The sequence below is a fragment of the Seriola lalandi genome, unplaced genomic scaffold (genome assembly GCF_002814215.2).
Source record: "Seriola lalandi dorsalis isolate HSWRI2012SDOR001 ecotype SW California unplaced genomic scaffold, Sedor1 jcf7180002054284, whole genome shotgun sequence".
Lineage (NCBI taxonomy): Eukaryota > Metazoa > Chordata > Actinopteri > Carangiformes > Carangidae > Seriola > Seriola lalandi.
The window spans coordinates 134786-156936 of NW_019524837.1; the positions used below are offsets into that span (position 1 = coordinate 134786).

The 22151-nt window shown below is 40.2% G+C and overlaps 1 protein-coding gene across 1 annotated transcript; it reads right to left on the reverse strand.

Annotated features, from left to right (window-relative positions):
• Positions 1-4562: 4562 nt before the first annotated feature.
• Positions 4563-14822, reverse strand: chn1 (chimerin 1). Its single transcript, XM_023405716.2, has 7 exons — positions 14169-14822; positions 12723-12807; positions 9503-9676; positions 7722-7799; positions 6860-6997; positions 6165-6270; positions 4563-5403 (listed from the first exon to the last, which is right to left on the reverse strand). The coding sequence occupies exons 1-7, from the start codon at positions 14418-14420 to the stop codon at positions 5232-5234; spliced, it is 1005 nt and encodes a 334-aa protein (XP_023261484.1). The 5' UTR covers positions 14421-14822; the 3' UTR covers positions 4563-5231.
• Positions 14823-22151: the final 7329 nt, after the last annotated feature.

A 22151-nucleotide genomic window follows, 5' to 3' on the forward strand; every position in this document is an offset into this window, starting at 1 on the left:
GCTTTTGATCGTATCACCTGATCTCCATCATGTTCAAACTCCCATTTCTTAAGCTCTTTGTGTGTACGCAAGGCATTTGCTGAGGAAAATCTGATCCACAGTTCCAGAAACAGCTGCTGGACCTCATCCTGAGACAGCGCATGCATTTATATTGGGTATATAAATGAGAATTGCCTTTAGCACTTAAGATTTTGTCTGATAAGGAAAATCTTAACTATTTGCTACGCCAAAGGCTCTTGGCACATTGAGATATTGCTCAGCTAGCACGCCAGTGCAAGATTAAAAGAGTTACTGGGGAATAAATATCAATTTCTTGAAGCTGTATGAATTTTCAGTGAATACACTGTATATGAGATGCATGTATATATGTATTCATGTATGCCTCTGCATATTTATTACAAATTATTGTGTATTTATAAAGTTTCCCTGGAACATGAATCTCTAAACACTTTATAATATATATATATATATATATATATATATATATATGTTTTACTATACTGTCATTCAGTATCTGTTTATACAGCAACCTCCACTTATGGGTGATCACAGTAGTTATGATCAGGAGTTATAGTAACACTTATATCTGCTTACAGTTTAATAATAGTGGCTTATTGAATGTTTATGAAGGGACAAAGGAAACTGTTATTGGAAAATCTAATACAGTCATATCTTAGCAGCTTTTCTGTGTGAATGATGAATACTTTTATTTTGAGATTATTCTCACAGTGCGCCTCAAATCCAGTTGCCCCCCGAAAAATAAACAACAATATGATGTTAGATAACTCAGATTGTCAAACAGCTTTGTGTTTCCTGGGGGCCAGGTGTTTCAGCCATGTCTCCTTTCTTTGCTCTGCTCTACCCCACCCTGTCAGGCCTGTGATGGGTCAGGCAACTCAATTTCCCCACATCCCCAATCTGTTCAATCAGCCAGTCACTCAACCACAAGCCTCATTCATCTCACTTAGGGACAAATGACCATTTTGGCAATGTCTGAATTAAGAGAGATTTGTCTCAACCACCACCACCACCACCCCCCAAGTTCCCAGTCACTCAGGCCACCTGAATTTACACCATGCAAGCACCGCTTTGCCTTCCTCCAAGTCCGTCTTGTAACACGTGACAAGCCATCATTGTGTCTGCTCAGTCGACCTCATCTCAAGCGGACACATTTTGTACTCCGTCCAGTGTTCATTACAACACTCTGAAGTCTCACACTGGGATTCCAGCCTCTGGAGGGTGTTAAGCTGTGTGTTTATATTTGCTCTGTAAGTGATTAAATGTTCATTGAATCTGAATGAAAGCGTCTCTGTGTAATATCTGCAGGGGTTGGATGAAAACTGGACAACATACTGGATGTTTATGCATCGATGAAGATTAAGAGGATTAGAGTTTTCATATAAGAGATTATGATGCGTGTTGAATTATATATTTTTACTTGATGTTCCAAACATAAATATAGACACACTGAACAATGGGCATTATTCCTTAGATGAGAAAATCTTATATATTCATTATTTTTTAGGAAAATAATTCGGCTGGTTTGTTAAAATGCACTGTTTACTCAAGAAGAGAAACATTCACGATTTACCTTTAAATACAATTACACTGGAGCTGTTTAATATGAAACACAAATATTATTTTTATATAAAGCCTTAAACAGAATAAATAAATATTTCCATTTCTAATACTTCACATGGCTGAATTTAATATTTTTTCTTTATATTTCAACATTTGAAAATGTATTCAGGTCAGCTGTTCGCAGCGAGGAAAGCATTAACATCCAGTCAGCAGAGAAAGGTCAGTTATCTCACGGATCACAGCCTTTCAAATTTAGTCTCATTACTGTGAATAAGGCACATTCACCACACAATACATTTTGTGGACATTACTCCAGCATGGTGTTATCACGGCGTCTGACGGAGAGATATAAAGCTCGATAGCTTTATTGGTGTGGTTTACCTCCTTTCACAGTCAATACATAATGTAGATGAAGGTATGATATATTTAAAATTGCTGATAATGGCAGGGGAGGCTAAACGGTTGGATGAAAATCCAATTTTGCCACACAATCACCGCAGACAAGACTGAATTCGGCTTACATTAACTCAGTGTGATGTGGTCACAAAACCTGAGTGATTAAGTGTCAAGCAGTGATTGCTTCTCAGATGCTTTGTTGGGAAAATTGAGGCACAAAAAAAATCTAAACACAGGGAGTGGCTGAACGTGAACCTGCCACAATAATACAGTTTAAATGCTCATATGTCCACATTCACTGCTGACAAAAACTGGAATTTAACATAAAATGTGGTATATGATAAACATAGTACCCAAACAACTTAAATTGAGCTTAAACAATGTGCAACAGCGATCATGTAATAAGCCACCGATGGCTGTGCATGGCTGGTTCTTGGAAATTGCTTGGAAAGACATAAGCTTTGGGTAATTAAACCTAAAATGCATAAATTTCATGTGACAATGTTTGCACATATATCCAGTAATTAACAGTCTCCCCTGTGCAAGAGTGCTGTTGCCTTAGGTATTGTGTGATCAGTTTTAATCTCACAGAGAATCAGTGTGACTGATGTGTTGTTAGAGGGGTTTATGTACAGTCACATGACGTGTGGCTTTTAGGCACAACCTGTCATTCTGAATATGCACAATGAAGGACTATCATTCTTATCTGCCAGGGTCATTTTGTAGCCTCTAACAAATATGTTGCTCATGTCAGTTTTCTAAAGCAGCATTAACGATCCTAATTTTTTCATTTTTATTTTAAGGATCAGGCTGGTGTTCTTGTCCTATTGTCAACAAATCCCATAAAAAGACCAAAACAAACAATAGCCTATATATCTATGCTTTACAGCTTACATTCCCTCTCTGTATTACTAAACCCCAAGCCCATAGCTCCTACACTGAAGACAAAAAGCTTTAAAAGTGGGTCGCGAATGTAATTTCATTTTTTCTAAAAAGACAGTAATTTCACCTGGGTACAGCTTGTAGCAAACATTACTCAAACAGGAACAGAGAGCGCATTTGTTGGGGACTATTTTTAGTGGGGGATTAACACATATTTGGTGCCCTATAGAGTATTTATGGCAGCAGGACAGTGTATGTGGGACTGACTCAAAATAAACTACAGTGAAGTTCATGGTAATTATGGAACATGTCACCTCTTGAGGGCACAGAGTAATAAACAATAGCTCTGGCTACAGTCAATATTTGTTAGTGAGATAAATTCATCATTGTTTTTTAGGTCTTTTCTTGTAATTTGTTTCACAATATGACAAACATCAAATATTGCCAGACTAATCTTTTTAAGCAGAGAAAAATAAAATAGATTTTGAGGAGGTTAGAGTTAGACACAGGCCTTAGTGAAATCAACTGATTTTAGAGGCAGCATCAGGCTAAATCTGTTTCACTCTTGACATCACCATCTCTGCTCCTATAGGTGTATATGATTTTTGTTTACCACTATGAACCATTTGCTGAACAAAACTATGACATTATTTACTTTTTATAGTGTCTTTTAGCTCTTTGTTTTGGATGTTTGGCTCGCCGCTTTACTGTTAATGGCTCAGATGCAGCCAGCAGACTGTCACAGGAAAATAATACATAACATCTTGTCTTGTCTCGTCCAAAGGAACGAATCTTTTGGGTGTACGAACTGAACTAAATCACTTCCTGTAACGATACATTCATTTCTCAGTTCAGTTGAGCTCTCGGTCAGTTGCGACTGAACTTAATGATTCGTTCGCAGGAGTCATTTGTTCACAGGGAAACACTCACATGGAGCCCATGCTTTTCTCCGGCTAGCGGCTAATGTAGCCGGGAGTTACCACGAGATCATTAATGGCCTTATCAATCAACGCACAACTTCAAGTTCCCCGATAAACACAAACTTAAAATGGTTGGCTTGACTGTGTGAGAGTGAAATGAACAGACTCACCGGTGCTGCTGCGGCTGCGACCAGAGTCAGGCTCAGACACTTCGAGCGTTATGCCGAACAGTAGCTCACTTAAAAAGGCTTAAAAATGAATGGAAACCAGCGTTCATCTCCGATATTCAACAAGGAAACATTTCAAATATCAACATTTATAAATGGAGTTTGGCGTGTTTGTCAAAGCAAGAGCACTTCCGGTTCAGGAATCCAGCGGTCATGTGAAACCAGCTATAGGTCTTCAGTTCAGTGAGTGGGACGCATCTGGAGGTCCAGTCAAGAACTTAACAATCCTGTGAGTGAGTCTTTCAAATAAATTGATGCGAGTGAGTTCGGACACTGAACTGCTTTGCTCATCACTAATAACTTCCCTAGCACACTGACAATGACTACCTGGTCATCATGGTGGTGCTAAAGATCCAGGAATATCCCTCAGGAGATGGAGGAGACCAAAAACAGGAGTAAATGAACATGAATTTTTGGACTTGCAATTGCCAGGTGGCCAGAAACATGACCTAAACATACAGCTTGTTTCTGCTGCCCCCGAGTGGATATAAAATAGTTAATGCAGGTTTAACAATTAGATTTTTTTATTATGGTAATTCAGCTGACTCATAAAGCATTTCATTTCTCAGAGTAAGGTTTAATAAATTAAAGTGACCATGCACAAGTTGTGTACAAAAACATTACAGTAAAAAATTAAATTCACAAATAATGCTGTTTATAACACAATAAAAATGTTACGGTCAGGCAAATGCACCAGTGTGTACACTTTAACAGGAGAGGCTCATTCAACTAAGAACTGCAGGTTACATAAAAACTGTCAAAGAGATAAAAAAATACAGCATCATAAAAATTACCCCAGAAAAATCAGTAGCTTATTTTTACATCCAGCTATACAATGTTTCACAGAAATAACTGCGCAGCAGGCAGCTGGGAATGTGGACTATAACCTCTAGAGAACAGACAAAAGCAAAATCACAGCGTTACACAATCTTTAACACATGCTAGGTTACGACTACAAAGCAACAAAGACCTCGCACCATGCATGCTGGCCTGTCAGCTTCTGAAAATCCCCCGACAAAAATGGGGAGACATAGAGTACGTACAAGTGTAAGGTTCATCATCCACACCCAGTACAGGGGAGGACAGATGTTAGGTCAGCACTAGTCCATACACAGGGCATTTAAAAAAAATTTATCAATAAATGTAATACAAACAGTCAATCAAGTCTTTACACAAAAGAATCATTAGAGAACCGTTCTAAAAAAAAAAAAGTCCCGATCTGTGTTCAGAAGAGCACATCTTCCTTTTTAATGAGCAACTCCACCACCTGTCTCTGGTAGCGGATGTCATTGAGGGCTGTTATGGCGTCCAGGTTTGGTGCGCGCATGAGGGTGGGCCCGAAAATGATGGCCAGGTTCTCTGCGTTCATCAGGTTGAATTTTTCATTCTGTGTTACCCTGCAAATATATATTAGTTATATTAGAGTTAGATTTTGGGAGTGAAAGAGTTTCAGGAACAGTACGAAAATGACTGTGGTCGGGAGGGGGGCTGAACATTATGTTTTTTTTCAAAGCATGGCCCTCCCCAGCGTTGTGCATTTTATTTGGACCTTCCCCTTGACTAAGAGAAAAGTTGCAACACACTCCCCACAATATCTCAAAGTAATCCAACACTATTGACTGAGTAATCATTTTTACCACCAAATCGCACAAGAGAAGCAGGATCAGCAGTTGTTAAAATAAAAAAGTGATGTGTCCTGTTTACTGAATAATTGAGACTGTCCTGTAAAAACTGAGCCCTTGGGTCATCTGTGGAAGCATCTTTTTATAACCCATAGTTATGTTTTATTGTTTGGAGACCTCTAGCAGTCGTAGTAAATATAACGGGAGGAAGTTGGGTAGATAGCACATAGAGCGGCAAAGTCTCAGGTGGTTGGGGTGCATCGGTGGGTAATACCAATAGCCATTGTTGTTTTCGTTTATCCATGACTGTAACACATTTCTAATTTTTGAAAATTTACTGTAGTAACTTTCCGTTAAGATGCAGATGAGTGTGAGAGCTGCTGTAGGATAGTAAAAAAAAAAGACAAATAACAAACTCCTGACTACCCAACCCCCTTCAGCAAAAAGAAAAAATACACAACCAGCCACCTTTTCTGAAACCCCTCACTCGAATAATTTTCACACACTCCCTTCACTTTTGCGACTGGGTTGCTCACCTTTTTAAATGTGCCATGAGGTACTTGAGAGTTTCCCTGTGTGATGGCGGCAGCAGAGCGAGAGCCTCGCGGAAAGCTTCCAGCTTCTTTTCTGGGTCTGTGAGCACTGGGAAACATAAAGGATCGTGCTGTTAGAGTGGCCAGAAAACACAAGGACGCAATCAGGAATCAATGTAGTTATTTCCTGTGGGGTAATAAAACCCATTAGTCTCTGAGAGGAAGTCTGAGGAGGGCATGCGGCTTGATATAGTTAAAGCAAATTAACCCTGTGCTTTTAAATGTAGAGTTGTTTTTTTTGCAAGTTAGGGACACAAATTAGATGCACAATCAGAGTGGAACATTTTACTTCAGGTCAGAGCTGAGCTCTGAAAGTCACTGACTGATTCTGAGAGGTCGGCTGTACAAGGCTGCAGTTTCATAGTTCTGCATAATTAATAATGAACACTTTCTTTTCACTCGATAACCATAAAATCTGCATGACTGAAGCTTTTAATAACAGCAGATTATTGCAGTTGTGATGGGTAGCTCCAAGAGGGTAGATACAATAACAACAACCAGCAATATAATGTAATCTAATACAACAGCACTTTAAAGTTTAACATAAAGTTTAATAGTGACCTTTTGCCATCCTCAATCGGGCAAAGTCAAACATATTGAGGTGTGTTGCCAACTAATTTGACTAGTTGTTGACTTACTTGCAGCCTCGATGAACCCGGGGTAAGCATCATATGAGATGATGGGAACAGGCAAATCCCTGAGGTACAGTTTCAGTGCACCCGTGATGATATTGATGTCTTCATAGGCGTTCACTGAGATGTCTGCCTTCTCGCCATCTGTGAGGATGTGTGATGGAAACAGGGAGATAAGAAGAAGAAAATAGTCAAACTATAAAAAATGTCTGACATAAGCACTTTCACATCACAGTGTGAATTGGAGAATAAAGAGATTGTGTTACAGCTGGTGGAAAAAAAGAAATACTACTCTCGCTCTGTCTTTTTGCAAAGTAGCTGCTATCATCCGCCTGGCCTGTTTTATTCCGACTTTCCCTGGGTTATGCATGCGTTCCAGAGCAGGCCATGGCCTACTTGTGCTGGCAGACTGAACATCACAGTGCTGTGAGATGGAATGACACTCTGTCATGGATGATCTCCCACATGCGGATCTGGCTAAGAGTTTAGCCCACTGCTGCAGGGTTTTTCTTACAGTTAAAATTCACACAGCGTTGGGCCAAGACAGGCTCATTCTCACTAAGTCCACTACTGAATCCCAACACAGCAGAAGAGGTTTTTTTTTACAGCTATGTTTAAGGCAGTGAGAGTACAATCCATGGTTTGTATCCCCTCAGGTCCTCCCTGTCTGCCCACACTGTGAAACCCTGCGTGAGAGGGACGTGTCAGGACAGGATCTGCTCTCCCAGATGGACACTAATCCCTCACTAATGTGTCACTTTCTCATAATCTGAAATGTTTTGTGTGTCTTATGCAAACATATGTAAGCATGTAATGTCAAATGTCATGTCGTGAGCTGACAGAAATCCATAAAACAAGGAGGACATACCTTTGTCAAATGCCATCTTGACTTCTTCCACTGAATCACTAAACCCAGATATTCTGTAGAGGCCTTCAGACTTCAGTCCTTAAGGAACAAACATAAACAACCTTTCAGACATCGGCAGCGCTGTCAGAAGTAATGTGGAGAAATTCACCTGCACAAAATCGCGTGGGTAATTTAGGAAATGCCATTAAACACTTTTAAGTATGCATAAGAAATTAAGGGTAAAATGTCCACAATGTCTCACAATGGAGCAACATGGGCAGATGCAAATAGTTTTCTGCATCACTGGGTAAAATAATAAAGACATAAATCAAACTTAGCTACAGATGTATATTAGAGGGGAGACAATAAGGGAGCAATGAGTTTCCTACATAGTTGAATGATTTAACTGAAACGCAATCAACAAAGGCAGCAGGAAACAGAGTAATGTATTCCTCATTACAGGTTTACAATTACCAGCAGCACACTCATCAGTCCTCCCAGTCAACCCCCCCACCCCCACCCCATCCAAAAAAAAACGTTAATTCAGTTAGTAATGATATCCGACTTTTTAAACCTCAATCTCAACCTCAGTAGTATATATTATAGATCACTTACTGTAAAATCAAAGGAAAGCTGTTTTACAACAAAGATCATATACACAATAAACAGGATCCAAAAACTAATATAAACTAATACAAATAGCATTTTAAAGGGTTTGTTTTGAGAGACTTGTTTTTCTTCTGTGTAATATCAGCTAAAAATGTTAAAAATGAATGTTCTTAAAGGAATTAAATTTAAAGTTCTGAAAATACACCATTTCAGAATAACGGACATGAGCTCAATAGGTTGTCCCAGAATAATCTTCTAAATGTCTTATTGAAGCAAAGAAAGCAGTAAGGATCTTGTAAGAAATTAAATTGAATTAATTAAGTAGTATTTAATTCATAGTTTGAAAGACTTTAACAATGTTATATCATAATTTATATGGTTTTATTTTCTTAAAAATTTCCAGAGGCTCATTTCAAGTTGTACAATTAAAAAAAAACTTGATATGCAGTATTATTGTAGGTTTTGATTCAGTTGTTTGATATTCAAGTTGCTCATATTCAATTTGTAATTTTCAGATCTAAAATTTAAGGAAAAAAAAATTAGGGTGCTCAAATTGGATTGGGTGAATTCAGACACCATGCTCAAGATAAACATTTTAAACTTCAGAACATTCAGACTATAATGGATAATCAATCAAGCTTGAACTAATCAATCAGACCTTTTTCAGGTCATCAGGTTGCATTATGACAGTCACATGATCCCTGAAGATGTTTAGAAAGGAGACTTGACACTTTAATACCTGAATGTTCAATATGCCCAATGTGTGAATTTGTCAACTTGGAAAAAAAGAGCAAAATTTCTTGGAAATTACAAGACTGCAAGAGGAAATGAAAAAATAGTAAAATATAAAAACATTTTTTAAAAAAAGGAAGAATGCTATAAATTCAATGTCATTTAAATTTCAACTGAAAAGTATTCAGTAGTGACTGAGTTTCACAATTAGTTATTCAGTTACTTGAATTATTATGGCTGTTCCTTGCTTCCATAATTCTTCCTCTTTAGTTTGCAGCATTTCATCCTTCAGTGCAAAGCCTCCACTCAGCCAATTACTGTCTAACTTTAAAGCTGTTAGGGCTTAAAAGTGATTCAGTTGGCATTTAAACTAAACTGCATGTATCACATTTACATCTTGGGGAGCTGTATATTTGAAACAAACATACACATGTGGACGAACGCGCATGTCCTGAACTCACCTCTGGACTCGATCTCTCGTATGCACATGTCCACCACCATGGGTCGCGCTGTATTATAAGCTTTCACCAGGGTCGTGAGGTCACAGCTGTAGACTTTACGGATGTGTCTCAGGTCTGGTTTGCAGTCGTTGGGTACCAGAGATTGGCACTGTTTGTGGACGTTCAGACCGCAGTCTACAAAGAGAGATGCAGCAGGTTTAGTTCATGAGTTTCTGCAGCATATAAAAAAAAAACAAAACAAAAAAAAAACGGTACACTGTAGAGTTAATTTTACTATAAAATTTGTCAAACAGCAAACAAAGTCAACTAAATGATTTCTCATGGTTCAGTCGTTTTATCTCTGAAGTGATGACTATTATGTAAATTCACATTCAACATCAGGTTAATTTCAGGCTGGTTGGATGGTTTTGTGTGTGTTTTGGCTTGCACTGGAGTGTTAATTCCCTTGATCAATATTTGTCACCTAAATGTCATGAGGCCACTGGAGAGCTCCTTTCTCTCTACCACACATGGCATTGGAGTCACCTTGAGCACCAAAGTCACCTCCAGAGCGCTATTTGTTTATCACAAACATGAAAAATATTAAATTAAAACAATAATGAACCAGAAGACAGGACGTTAATCTTATTTATTTATTTTTTTTGTTAAATCATTTCTTATTTAAATATACTTTAAATATTATTAGATAAATGTGAAGAAATCCCATTTTTGACATTTTTTCTTCACTACAACATATTTTCAGAGATTAAATTCATGTCTTTCGGTGTTTAAATAGCACATTAGTCATGGTGTCAGTGAAAGTATCCCACATCGTGTTTTGTCTTCAGACACAGTGGACGGGGCCTGAGGCACAGCTGTTTCAGGGCAGGATTCACCTTGTCGGGAAAAGAGGAGCCCGTGGAGAGCAGAATCACACAGAGAGAGAGAGAGAGAGAGAGACTGCAGCTCTGATGTAAGAGAGATGCATGGAGGGAATTAGAGGAACACTGAAAACGCTGTGGCCTGGAGGAGGGACGATCAGCGCCGCTGCTGCACTCTATTCTTTTCCATATCCAAGCTCACACACAATGGCTGTGGAAGCAGCAATTGAGGCGCTGCGGGCTACACTAGACCTAGTTTCCCAGACTAAAATGGGGCAGCTCTTCAAGCCCTTTAGTTCTTTTGAGCTGTCTCCAAGTTCTGAAAGGGTTTTTTTTTTGACAAATGCCATGTGCTTTTTGATTCCTACAACATAAAAAGTACTGTTTTGATTCCTCAGAAGATTTACTAGTTTTTAATAAAAAAAAAAAAATCTCTTTCTTAAAGCCAAGAATCTAAGCCTCTGCAGGACCTCAGACAATATTTTGATTAATATGGGTCCCTTGAGAAATTCACTCGGTCTGCATTTATATGCATTGATGCAGAAATGTAATTACCTTAAGAGATGATTCTCTTAAGGATATGAGACAGGCAGTATAATCGAGGAGGCCCTGTCATCAGACACAGGTCTGCTGAGCTCCTGGTGTCCACGTGAACACACTGATGGCCCTGGGTCCCAGGTGGGGTGGGTGAGGGTGAGGCATAGGCCCAAGGGACACCAGGAGACAGGGGATGCTGCTTTACTGCACCGTCAGCTCTGTCTGTGTTGCTATGGAGAAGAGGCTACAGCTCGGTTTTGGCTAAAGGGCTCTGAGAAGAGGTTTACTGGTGGCTGGCTGCTAATTTCTAATCAGCACATTATCACCGTGTCTAACCCACCGAGTTACCAGTTGAAACCAGTCTCTCTCTGACCGGATCGGAAAACAAAAAGCACCACTCGTACTTGTTAGATGTTTTGGTTTTTCTACCAAGTGTTTAAGTTAAATAGGGGTTGAGCTGCGTGACCTAGCTCTTTAGTTGAAGCTGCTGAATTTTAATGTGTGTGGAAACAGAGCTCCTTCCCCACGCTCCGAGCTCTGCTCCTCATTAAAGAGACATGCCAGCTTTGTTTTCCTTCATGGGCATGATGGGATGAGGCTGGGGGGCGTACTCTGATGAGGAAATGTGGCACAACAAGCACAAGCAGAGGCTGGCTTTCTGGCACTCGGCCAAAAACAGTTCACACATACAAAAAGAAAAAGGGGGTGGAAGAACATTTTTTGGTATGCAAATTTGAGCATCATGTGAGACTTCGCTGCCCTAGATTCTGCTAGCTAGTGTTCGAGTCTGAAGGAATGGTGATACATATGAGTCGATAAAGACTGGCTCCGATCATATGTGCCTTTATTTCAATTGCTACGAGCTTTCAAAATCAAAACATAAATAATTAATATCAGAGCTCCCACAGATTTCTTTGACACACTTTGTTTTATCAATAAAACATCAAAGACACACATCAAACTGTATTATAGCACTATTCTGGGATGGGAAAGGAGTTCTAGAAACAGCCACAGTGAACTAGAAATCTCATCAGAGTATCTGACAAGCAAACGGGTGAATATAACAACCATTTCCCCAACAGTGACAGGACTGAATGCCTGTATGTTAAATCTATCACACACAGTAAAGACATATTTAGAAAAGACTGAACATCCTCACAGAGTTGCTGTGAATTATTCTTCTTCTTTTTTTTTTTTTTTTAAATGTGTAGCTCATATTGACATAATGCATTCATCAGAGTACAGAGAACTGAGATTAAAAAGACACATATTTTCATGTGCATGAGAATGTAATAGCCGTCTGTTGTTTGTGTGTTTTCTGGTTTTTAATGCAGCTGATGTTTAACCATTAAAATCGTGGATGTATACTGTATAGCCCTTGTTAATGTAATAATGACATGATGATGTGAGGAACTGCCCAACCATGTGCTGAAAAAAATCAAAATCAAATCTAAATACTTTGCGTAAAGAATGATCTTTTAGATTGTTGAAATAATCTGTCAGCACAGATAGAACCGCATTCAAAAACCCCCTGAAGAAAAATGTAGGTCAAAAATAAGACCTCAACATCGTGTAACATACGTACCTGTTACATCATAGCTATAGAGCCATAATGTCACTCTGTTATACAACCCATAATCCACAAACTACTGTTGGGACTTTAGATTAAAACTGAATAATCCAGCTCCAGATGCACTAAAAACCAAGTAACCCATATACAGTAACGGTCACTATGTACGCCTTGAATGTAATCAGAGAGTGCTGTGATGGGATCAAGCAGTTTATATAACACTGTGTTAATGTAGCATGAGAACAAGATGTACCTGCACATTTGACCCCCTGGGCCATCAGTCCCCACATGAAGCTGGCACAGTGTTCACACCAGTGAGGCCCTCGAAAGGTATGGACCTGCAACAGAGAGGAGGACAGTGACAGATATTAGTGATGAAGAGCAGTGACAAAACAGAGGGAGAGCAGCGAGTGGCAGCGGACATTTACTCCATAGATAGCCCATCCTCTTCCTCAGCAGGCCAGAACACCCATAGGTGCTGCCATCTTAAATGAGGCAGCGGAGGAGGAGGATTGTCTGTGGGTGGAGGAGGGTTGTTGTTCAAACAGACCCTCAATCTGACAAAACTGAGGCGGGTGCAGCGGTGACTGCAGCCAGGGGAGGCTTTGCCATCATGCCACAGTTAGGATTTGACACTTCACCGGAGTGAAGGTGAAAGTCGTCAGGGAAATTCGCTATGGAAACAGTAGAGGGCCACCACGCTCGTGTGGGAAAGGGAACCCCCAACTTTTCACCAGGCAACAATAGCTCAGCCAATCAGGGAGGCCTCTGGGAACCAGAGCAAGAGCAAGCCACAACTCCCCCTGCTCCTGACCACCTGGAGTGATGTCAGGTGCCATTTCTTTTCATGTTTACAGAATCGAAGGATTACAATTTAACACACATCTCATTAGTTTGTGCTCACTCACTGCTTAATGCATTGACTTAGAGTAATTATTTTAAGAAGCCGGGATGTGAAAATGTCAAACTGAAGTGCTGGTTTAACTGGTGTACAGAACCTGTAGTCCCAAGCAAATCATGTAAAAGAATTCAAACGAGAAGAAGATAAACTTAAAGATAAAACTGAGTGCTTAATTTGCAAAACAGATCTATTTCAGCTCCAAGATGTTACTGTAATGTATTATCTGTTTGGTACATTAATGCATTAAAACACTCTCTTAATAAGTCACACAAATGTTACACTCCTGCTTGGTTGTGGAGGCTTTAAACAGTGGCTCTTAAAATGTTGAAATGCAACATTCAGCAATTCAAGGGAACAAAGCAGCAGAAATAGACCAGTGAGCATCAGCAGTTTGAAAGCCTTGAAGGCAATATTTCACCCCCTGCTCTCCATCCCATTAACCAGCCAAACTAGGAGAGAGAGCCTGAGCCAAACAGGGATACACTCCTCCACTGTTTCCCCTCTCCACTGGCCTAATCTGTCCATCTGGTGCTCAAACCAACAGCAGTGGTCCACAGACCACCCAACAGATTTTCTTTTGATAAAAGCTCACTGGACAGTCCAAAACAGCTCTGTTTTTCATCCTCTCTCCCACTCAGTAACAACCCCCCCCCCCCCCCCCCCCCCCCCCCCCGCCGGCTTCCATCTTCCACAAGGGAAGCACAGGAAGCAGCCCTCTGGCCACACATGATGAAATTAAAAGAAACATTTTACAGATGCAACAGCTGACAAGACTTCCTAAAGTTGATTCAGTCTCACCTTGAAGTTGTGGACTTTCTCAGATTTGGGTGTCCGGTCGCTCTCCTTCAGCGTGGCTCTGCGTACCAGTGAGGTGAGCTGTGAATAGGCGAATAGTTTAAGTGGCTGCCAGAAAGTGGCTGGAGGTTTCTGTGGCCCCATGCTCATCCCCAGAGCAGCCACCAGAATATCCTCCTGATTGGCCTCTCGCTTGGCCTTTTGCACCAGGGACTTCTCTTCCTTGTGAACCTCATAGGACTCTCTAGATGGCATTCTGGTGCTGCTGTTTCCCAAACCAGGTGAAGGAACAAACCCAGTAGAAAAGTACAAAAAGAATTAGGGTAAAACTCCTTGATGCTCAGAGCAAGTCTGTATCAAACAATATTACTTGCATTGTCCCAGTTGAACAGAGACATCACAGACAACAAATTTAAAATCTAGAAATCATTTAAAAGAGTCTAAAAGAAAAAAATACAGTGGTCCTTATTAAATCCTCTCACAGCAGTGACAGTAGATCAAGTGGCGCCTCTGTGATAGGAGTGCCAGGTTTTATACAAAAGAGGTGCAGCCCCTCGGTGCTCATGTGGTTCTCTGGGAACGTGTATGCAGATGAGCTGTGTGGCTGCGCTAATCCTCTCCTCCCTGTGCAGAGCTGATATTCTCCCTGGAACAGAGACAGCACAGTGTTGTGTATGGATGCTGTCAGGGCGGTCGGAGTGAGGGGGAGGAGTACAGGGGCGGACCCTGTAGCAGTCACAGCAGATTAAATGGATCCCACCAGCCAATCGCAGCATGGATACACCGGCTTTATAGTAGCCACTACCCCGCCCCCACACAACCATCTCTATCAGATATCCAAGCAGGGGAGCCTGGGTAGTATGAAATGAGAGTGGGATGATAATGAGCAATGAATGAGTCATGCATCAAGAGTGGGCTGCAGGCTGCAGCAACTTGCGACAGCAGTGGGCCGTTAGAGAGGGGAGCTATTTTCAAAATCATGTTGCCACAGAAACTGGTCATGACTGGGACCACAAAGAGCAAGAGCACAAAAGCACGTAAGCAATATATGACATCACTGATGCAGAGTGATGCTCCAGCTTTCATTCAGATAAAAGAAATTTCATATTCAGCAGCGTTTGGATGAAAAAGTAAGAAAAACTAAACATGAAATGAATAAAGAAACAGAAACATAAAGGGACTCTTGAAAAAAAGTAAGAGCTTTGTTGATTAAAAGGGCACATTGTTTTTAATCAGACCATTGATGATGAAACAGCTTTGAAATTTCCACTGTGACACAGATTAAAATCCCAGTGCTCTGCTTGAGAAGAACTATTTTGTGTGTGTGTGTTTTTTTTAATGCCCTTTAATGCTAGATTTTTCTGGATTAAATGAAACACTTTGAATTGCCTTTGTATATGAAACATGCTTTACGCCTTAGCGATAAACAATATAAACATCATCCGAAAAGAATCATAAAATGCATTCTAAATTTCATATAGCAACATTCAGTTTAATAATTTGTTTTATAAATCAATATTCCCTGTCACCAGCAATTTATTCCATCTTTTTTTACATCATGATAAAATATACAATGAAGAATTTAACAACATATGTCTGTAGCAGGCGTGTGATCTGGAAGCAGGGAGCTCTTTTCTGTCTTCGCAGTCTTTGTCTGAAGGTTCATTTCCTTCAGGTTTATACTGATGTTGTGTTGTGTGTATGCAAATGAAGTATCAAATATAGCATCGCAACAGTGATGCGGGAGAAAGGATCCGCTACCTGCTCCTGCAATTCACACTGCACGACAAATGTGATTATGCTCCCACGTCTCAGAGCCTGTAATTCAGACTCAGCTGTTAAAGTGCGATGTTCTCACCTTTATGGAAGGCTGCTGGAGAGAGGAAGTGACTGCACACACTCTCCTTCCGAAATCAATGAGGACCGCCGTAGCTTCTGCTGCCCCAACCTCAGCAGAGGGGTATAAAAATGAGAGTATGAACAGTGGCAGGGAGCAGAAAACGGCCTTTGAAGATCAGTGTACTTATGTAGAATGGCATCCCAAACTGTGGTGTCTGACAGGAACATGAAAGACGTGAAACAGAGGGCTTCCAGTGCAGCGCTCTCGCTCTCATGCTCAGTGATAGTCTCTGCTCAGGAGGGTACCTGAGAGTGGTATAGATAAAAGACAGTAAGAGCCCTTTATATGCACCACTTCATCCTCTCAGACCCTGAGCACTTTAGAGGGTTTTTGCCGTGTAATTGTGTTGCCTGCTGTTAAGTGCAGAATGAGCGTCTGACTCCCAGGATGTGGTTTACTTTGAACCCAACTCTAATTGACACTGATTGATTTGCTTGTTTCCCAAACATGTCCAGAGACGGGACTCTTGGAGACGGATGTATACAGTGCAGTATCTTTTCCATCTCTGTAATGTCCATCTGCGTACAGCCTGGAAATCTGAGCTTTATCTGAGTCTCTGGATCCTGCCACATGTAGGATTTATGCAGTAATTTACTCATGTTATTCAACAATTTGATTCTGCTTTGACCCAGAAACCAGCACGATCACAAACTTTCACATTTGTTGTTTAAACTTTATTTCCTCACTCCCCTCCCACTCTCTTTTAAGCCACTAAGCAGCTGAAGACTGCTGACTATTTCTGTGGGGTAGGAAGGTTGTTATGTTATGAAATGTTCTTCTAATGCACAGCTGACCCCGCACAGACATAAGAGCCATTAAGAGGACATCCTGAACTCTCAGGGCTATGCTTTCTATCACATAGTCTCTCACATAACACACTTTACTTGAGTTAAATAAATAACGTGATGATCCAATTCACAATTCACAGCAGAAGCAAACAACAAAGCGACAACATGCTGCTTTAGTGATGCACAACACTAAAAGGCTTCGAACTAATGCCAAGCGCTCCTCATCCACCAAATTCATCCTTCAGCAAAGCTGCAAATCACGTAGTTACATAATGTTACATAAGCGGAAAGTACAGCACGATGATGAGAGTGAGAGCCAGGAATTTACGATAAAATCCAAGAATATAGAGGACTGATGTCAGCGAGTGGGAGGCCTGCGCACTGATAGCTTTCAGGAGAGCTACATGCCATTAAATGTGTGAAATGACCACAACAAATTTGAATCTTGTCATGTACTGGTGGGTGCTGTGACAGCAGCAGTGTTACTTTTACATTTTGTAACTATTTGAAATGCAGCATATAATACCTAAACACACATTCATTACACAGTCATTCAATAAGAGACTGGGAGGGAAGAGCTGAGTACAAAGTGAATGGGAGATACAGAAAGGCTCCATATGGTTGAACCACCACTGCCAGGAAATACCACATAGGGAGAAGATGCAGTGCAAATTGTTGCCGTTTTGCTTGGCTTGCAAGAAACACGGAACAAATTACACCACAGTTACTTGGACGGTTAGATTACCTGGATGTGGCTAGAACATCCTGTGCTTTGACAGTGATGTATGGTAGGTTGCTATCAGTGTTTGCTATTCAAGCAGCAAGGTCAGAGCATGCGTAGGACACACTCTTTACAATGCATAGTGTGACGGTTCATCCTAGCCTGTCCTTTTTCCTCTTGAGGAATTAAAAAAACCTGCACAAACACATTGCAGTGGTTAAATCAGTGCCACTCGTCCGCTCCTAAAAATCCATCTAAATAGAGGAATATTTCATCACTGAACCATTTCTGATGGATGCATGGTTTTTGCCTATAGCAGGAACAGCGTAGTCTGAAAATGTCAGATACACAGAGGCTGAATGTAGCAGTGACTCAGTGCTTCAATGACACGGAAGCAAATCAGCGATCACATTACTGCTGTCAGACTCCACACTCACAATAAACAACATGACTTTGACAGAAAGCTTTTAGACTTCTATGGAATCGTGCTGCTGGTAGAAAGAAAAAAATTAAAGTTACACAAATTCCCCACTGCACCCGTACGTCCTGGAGATGAAATACTTAAATATAAGTATAGATATATATACTTTTAATCACAAATTAGCGGTGGACCCACAACCAAACCTAACCTCACAGCTAAAGACAGTCAAGTGTAAAGACTGCCATTAATCCTATCTTGAGAAACTATTCAGTTACCACACAGCACAATCTACCTGGGTATCACCTGCTTTTATGAAGAACGACTGGGTATAACATGGAATGACAAATGCTTGTGAAGAATAATTAAAAGGCTTGAGTGGTCCTTTATCTCTGTGTGAGTCTGTGGAGGCGGTCCCTTTGAGCTTGATGAATGACTCATTGTGCGTCGGCTATTTTGGCAACAGGGTGATGATAACAGGATAGAATGATTTAGTTAATGCCTGAAATATTTCACATATATTCTTAAAGGATTAGTGCGACATTTTGGGTAACTAGTTTCTTTCTTTCCGAGACTGATATGAGTAAATCTATATCAGCCTCATGTTTGTGCACCATGCTGTGTTCCCATATTCTGGCACGGATGGTAGCCATGGGAAAGATTCCTGTGTTTACAACATATTGTCAGACAACTCAAGATGTCTGTATAATTAGTTTTACAGTTTGTTGTTTGAGGGTTTAAAATATTGTGCACAGGCAATACAAAAGTACATCCATTAAATCTAGGTATAATTACCTTGAACAACAGACGTTGGTTGATATGAAGCATCAGTTTGGTTTTCAGGCACTTCTCTATTATTACAGGCTGAATATACATCCAAACTTTCAGAGTTTTACCGTTGTAATTATGATTTTGATGTTGAGCTAGCAAACCTGTAATCAAGGTAACTCACAAGGTAAGATATAAATGCAGTGAATAATATGTTGATGGTATTTTTGCCTTTATGTAATATTAAGGGAAAGTCAGGAGTGATGACATTTAACAAACTGTATTTCAAATGAAAAAAAATGCCTTTAAGACTGTGAAAATCTTTATGTTTAACATTATAAGAAATACTATCATTAGCTGTTGGAAGGTGTTTTTTTCCTACGTTTTGGGCTGAGGCAGGCAAGCTGTGCTAAGCTATGCTAACCACATGCTGGCTCCAGCTCTGTACAGATATATTTATATCAAAGAAACTGAAGTATATTTCTCAGAGTGTTGAACTATTCTTTTCAAGTCTCTTTCTATTCCCCTGAAACTTTCTGGGTTCAAACGTCACCACACCTGACTTTCCCTACATTTATTTGGGCGGCATAATCTTTTCAGATTTTCTTTTTTGTATTCATTACCAGTAAATAGAGATATAATTTTTTTTTTAAAAACACAAATTATTCACTACTTCATATTCTGTTGCGAAAAAGTTAAAGCATGATATGTGCAGGCACTTCTGTGAAGGTGTACTGATGCTTTATATATTCATGAAAAGCTCCCTGTGTGAGCGTCCACAGTGGGAATATCTGAGTGCAGAAACATCACACGCTGTTCTCATAATCAGTGATGGCTAGAGAAGCTCCAGTATATATTTTTTTCCACTCTTATGTAACTGTACGTTACTCCTCTGCAGCCCTGGAGAGACGAAGGCTGGTCCCTGCAGCTTCTTAGAGGACAGAGAGGTTTCATGATCAGCTCTTACACAACCGGCTTTGGTCTTATCAATAACAGACACCAGGTCAAAGGTCCTCCCTCCGTTCTCATCAAACAGGAATCATAAGACTTTGGAAAAAAGTGATGCACAACAGGACATTTACTCTTTCTGAAAGATGTCGAGATTAAGCAGCTGGGTGCGCAGCTGGGCCTGGACCCAGAGGACCCACAGATTACAGAAATCCTGAAAGCAATCTGAGCTATACCAATTACATTACTTTTAGTCATATCATGGGTCATGTTAGTTGTAATAAATACAATATGGTGCACTCTGAGAAGACCCTGCCACCAGATTAAAAGATTTCAACATATAGTTCAAATGTATAAAATAGAAGTAGATTCACTAAGTACATGGACACTCTATTCCAGAGAGAAAGAATTATGCAATTTGGCTCTAATGATAGATGCTATAGAACTGATGTTCAACACATTCAATAAACTTAATTGCAAAGTTCGTAACCAAAATATTTTTTAGTCGGCTCACAGGTCAGTCGAATTTGTCCAAGGCTGGTGCATAATTCAGCAAATGTGAAGAATTAAGCTTCAAATAATAAATGAAAGATTGATAACAGGCTATTGGCTTGTCTTTCAGTGTCTTTCAATGAAATTCTTCTGGAAATCATCAGCTGTTTCTAAACTAAATAACAGCCTCCGGCCTCTATCTTCCCTCCATTATCAAATTACGCAAGTTTATCCAGGAAACTACCTACTACCATCAGAAGAACATAACCAACCTGTATGTTATACTTTGAAGGTGGTTGGCAGTGGAAGTGGAAAGGAGCGACCAGCAGCAGGAGTTGATGTTCAAAAAACCCTATTTAATTCAGACCAGCCGCACAAAAGAATGACAAAAAACATACAGTAGATCGGAGCTGTGATCTGCTGCAGGAGAAAAAAAAACTAAAATTAAATTGTGGAGAAGTCTTCTGTCCACACCGCACTGATCCTCCTCCATTGTCCTGGAGAAGGAAAACACACACGTTTTGTCCCCTGTCACCTGCTCTCTGTGGCCCAATCAGGGAGGCCTCTGTAATGATGGCCAATTCCACACAGGTGGCAACAATCAGTCAGTAGGTGCTCCTGATGTACCTCAGCAAAAATACATATTAATCAAAATATCAAATCAAGACATATTGTTAACAGTTTGGGAAAGATCCTTCCAAAGCAAGGTCTTTAAAGAATAGTTTTGTGAACTTGATTTTAAGCGATTTTAAGACGGCTGAAGAGAGCCCTGACCTCAGCCCCTTTATTCTGTGCCACGCCTTATCACCAATATAAGAACCCAAATACAATAATTCTGCAAATTCCCACAACCAGGGTCACACATGAGTGGAGGCTGTTGTAGCAATACATTAACACACCACTTTTGACTTTAGTGAACATTGGCAGTGTGGGATGCAAAGTGCAATCCTTGTACTTCTGGTGAGCACGACATACATTTCAACAGTAGTATAAACATAACACAGAAATGAGAAAGAGGTGTGTGTGTGTATGAATATGAATATGTGCTTGTTACAGTTCATAGATAATGGAAAAATGTATGTTTCAGTATAAAAACGCACTGTAATACTCCTGTAGCTCTGTTTTTCAGTGTTCGTGGACAGGTGGCCACGAGTCGCATCTCAGCAGCAGGGCTCGACTTTCTGATCAGTAATCTGTTCACTGTCCACTCCGGCACAAACCTGTGGATTACTGACCATATTGTGTTTCACTCACTGTAGAAGAACAGCATCTGTTTAGAGTGCCACGTTCCCATGAGAACAATGTTTCTGAGCCGCTGGACTTCTTTTATACACCACCGGTTATCTTATTGGCTGAAATAATCTGAGTAGTCCCAGGAGGAGGCAGTGTTAATAGATATTTTAGAGGCGCTGATGTATGAATAATTTGATTAGTGCGCTTTAAACTGAAAACATGTTGCTTTCTGAGGAACACAGTGCAGCTGTATGCTTAAAGAAATGGATGTCAAAATGCATCTCACTCTCATTTGTAAGTGATGCGGGGAGGAGACAGAATGAAAATCATGACTAGTAGAAAAAATGAGACATAATTATGTAACGTTGCAGCACAGAGCTCTCCAAAACTGTGGCAAAGTAGCCTGCAGCCCTAATCATCCCTGAAAACGTTCTGGGCTCAGCTCATTAAAATGCCTGACAGATTTATAAACAGCAGTGTGAACACTTCTGTGGTGAATGACAGAAAAGCTTAAGGATACACTCTCTATTCTCATCATACAAAGACATCAGCATGCTGACATGCCAGGCATAATCTGCAGGCATAAAGTAAGTTTTTAACATCTACGCTGTTATGTTCATACATCAGATCAGTCACATTCAGTAGTTTCTTTCCTATAATCAGCTATAAATTGAAGCCTGTATGTTTGATCCTTATTATCATTTATCAGTTTCTGCTC